This window comes from Lagopus leucura, unplaced genomic scaffold (assembly GCF_019238085.1).
Source record: "Lagopus leucura isolate 7727_CA_CO unplaced genomic scaffold, USGS_WTPT01 28026-0_obj-0_obj, whole genome shotgun sequence".
NCBI lineage: Eukaryota > Metazoa > Chordata > Aves > Galliformes > Phasianidae > Lagopus > Lagopus leucura.
The window spans coordinates 498-775 of record NW_024966969.1 but is presented as its reverse complement, the minus strand read 5'-3'; the positions used below and the strand labels follow the sequence as shown (position 1 = coordinate 775).

Below are 278 nucleotides of genomic sequence, written 5' to 3'. Positions count from 1 at the left end.
CGGCTCTGTGGAAGACCTGATCCTCAAAGGCCCCATCACCAAGTACTCCATGCAGTCATCGCCTAAGACCACGGAGCCAGTGTCAGAGTTACTCAAAAACTACCTGGATGCCCAGTACTATGGCGATATCGGCATCGGAACCCCGCCGCAGTGTTTCACAGTCGTCTTTGATACTGGCTCCTCTAACCTGTGGGTCCCCTCCATTCATTGCAAGATACTTGACATAGCCTGCTGGGTCCACCATAAGTACAACAGTGACAAGTCCAGCACCTATGTGA

At 52.2% G+C, this 278-nt stretch overlaps 1 protein-coding gene across 1 annotated transcript in view; it reads left to right on the top strand.

Annotated features, from left to right (window-relative positions):
• LOC122192897 (cathepsin D-like) overlaps window positions 1–278 on the top strand; it is a gene marked incomplete at both ends in the record, with an annotated part of 1,136 nt that overhangs the window by 366 nt on the left and 492 nt on the right. The window contains one exon of the mRNA XM_042893574.1: window positions 7–261. Within this exon, the coding sequence (XP_042749508.1) occupies window positions 7–261 (255 nt within the window). The remainder of the gene's footprint in view (window positions 1–6; window positions 262–278) is intronic.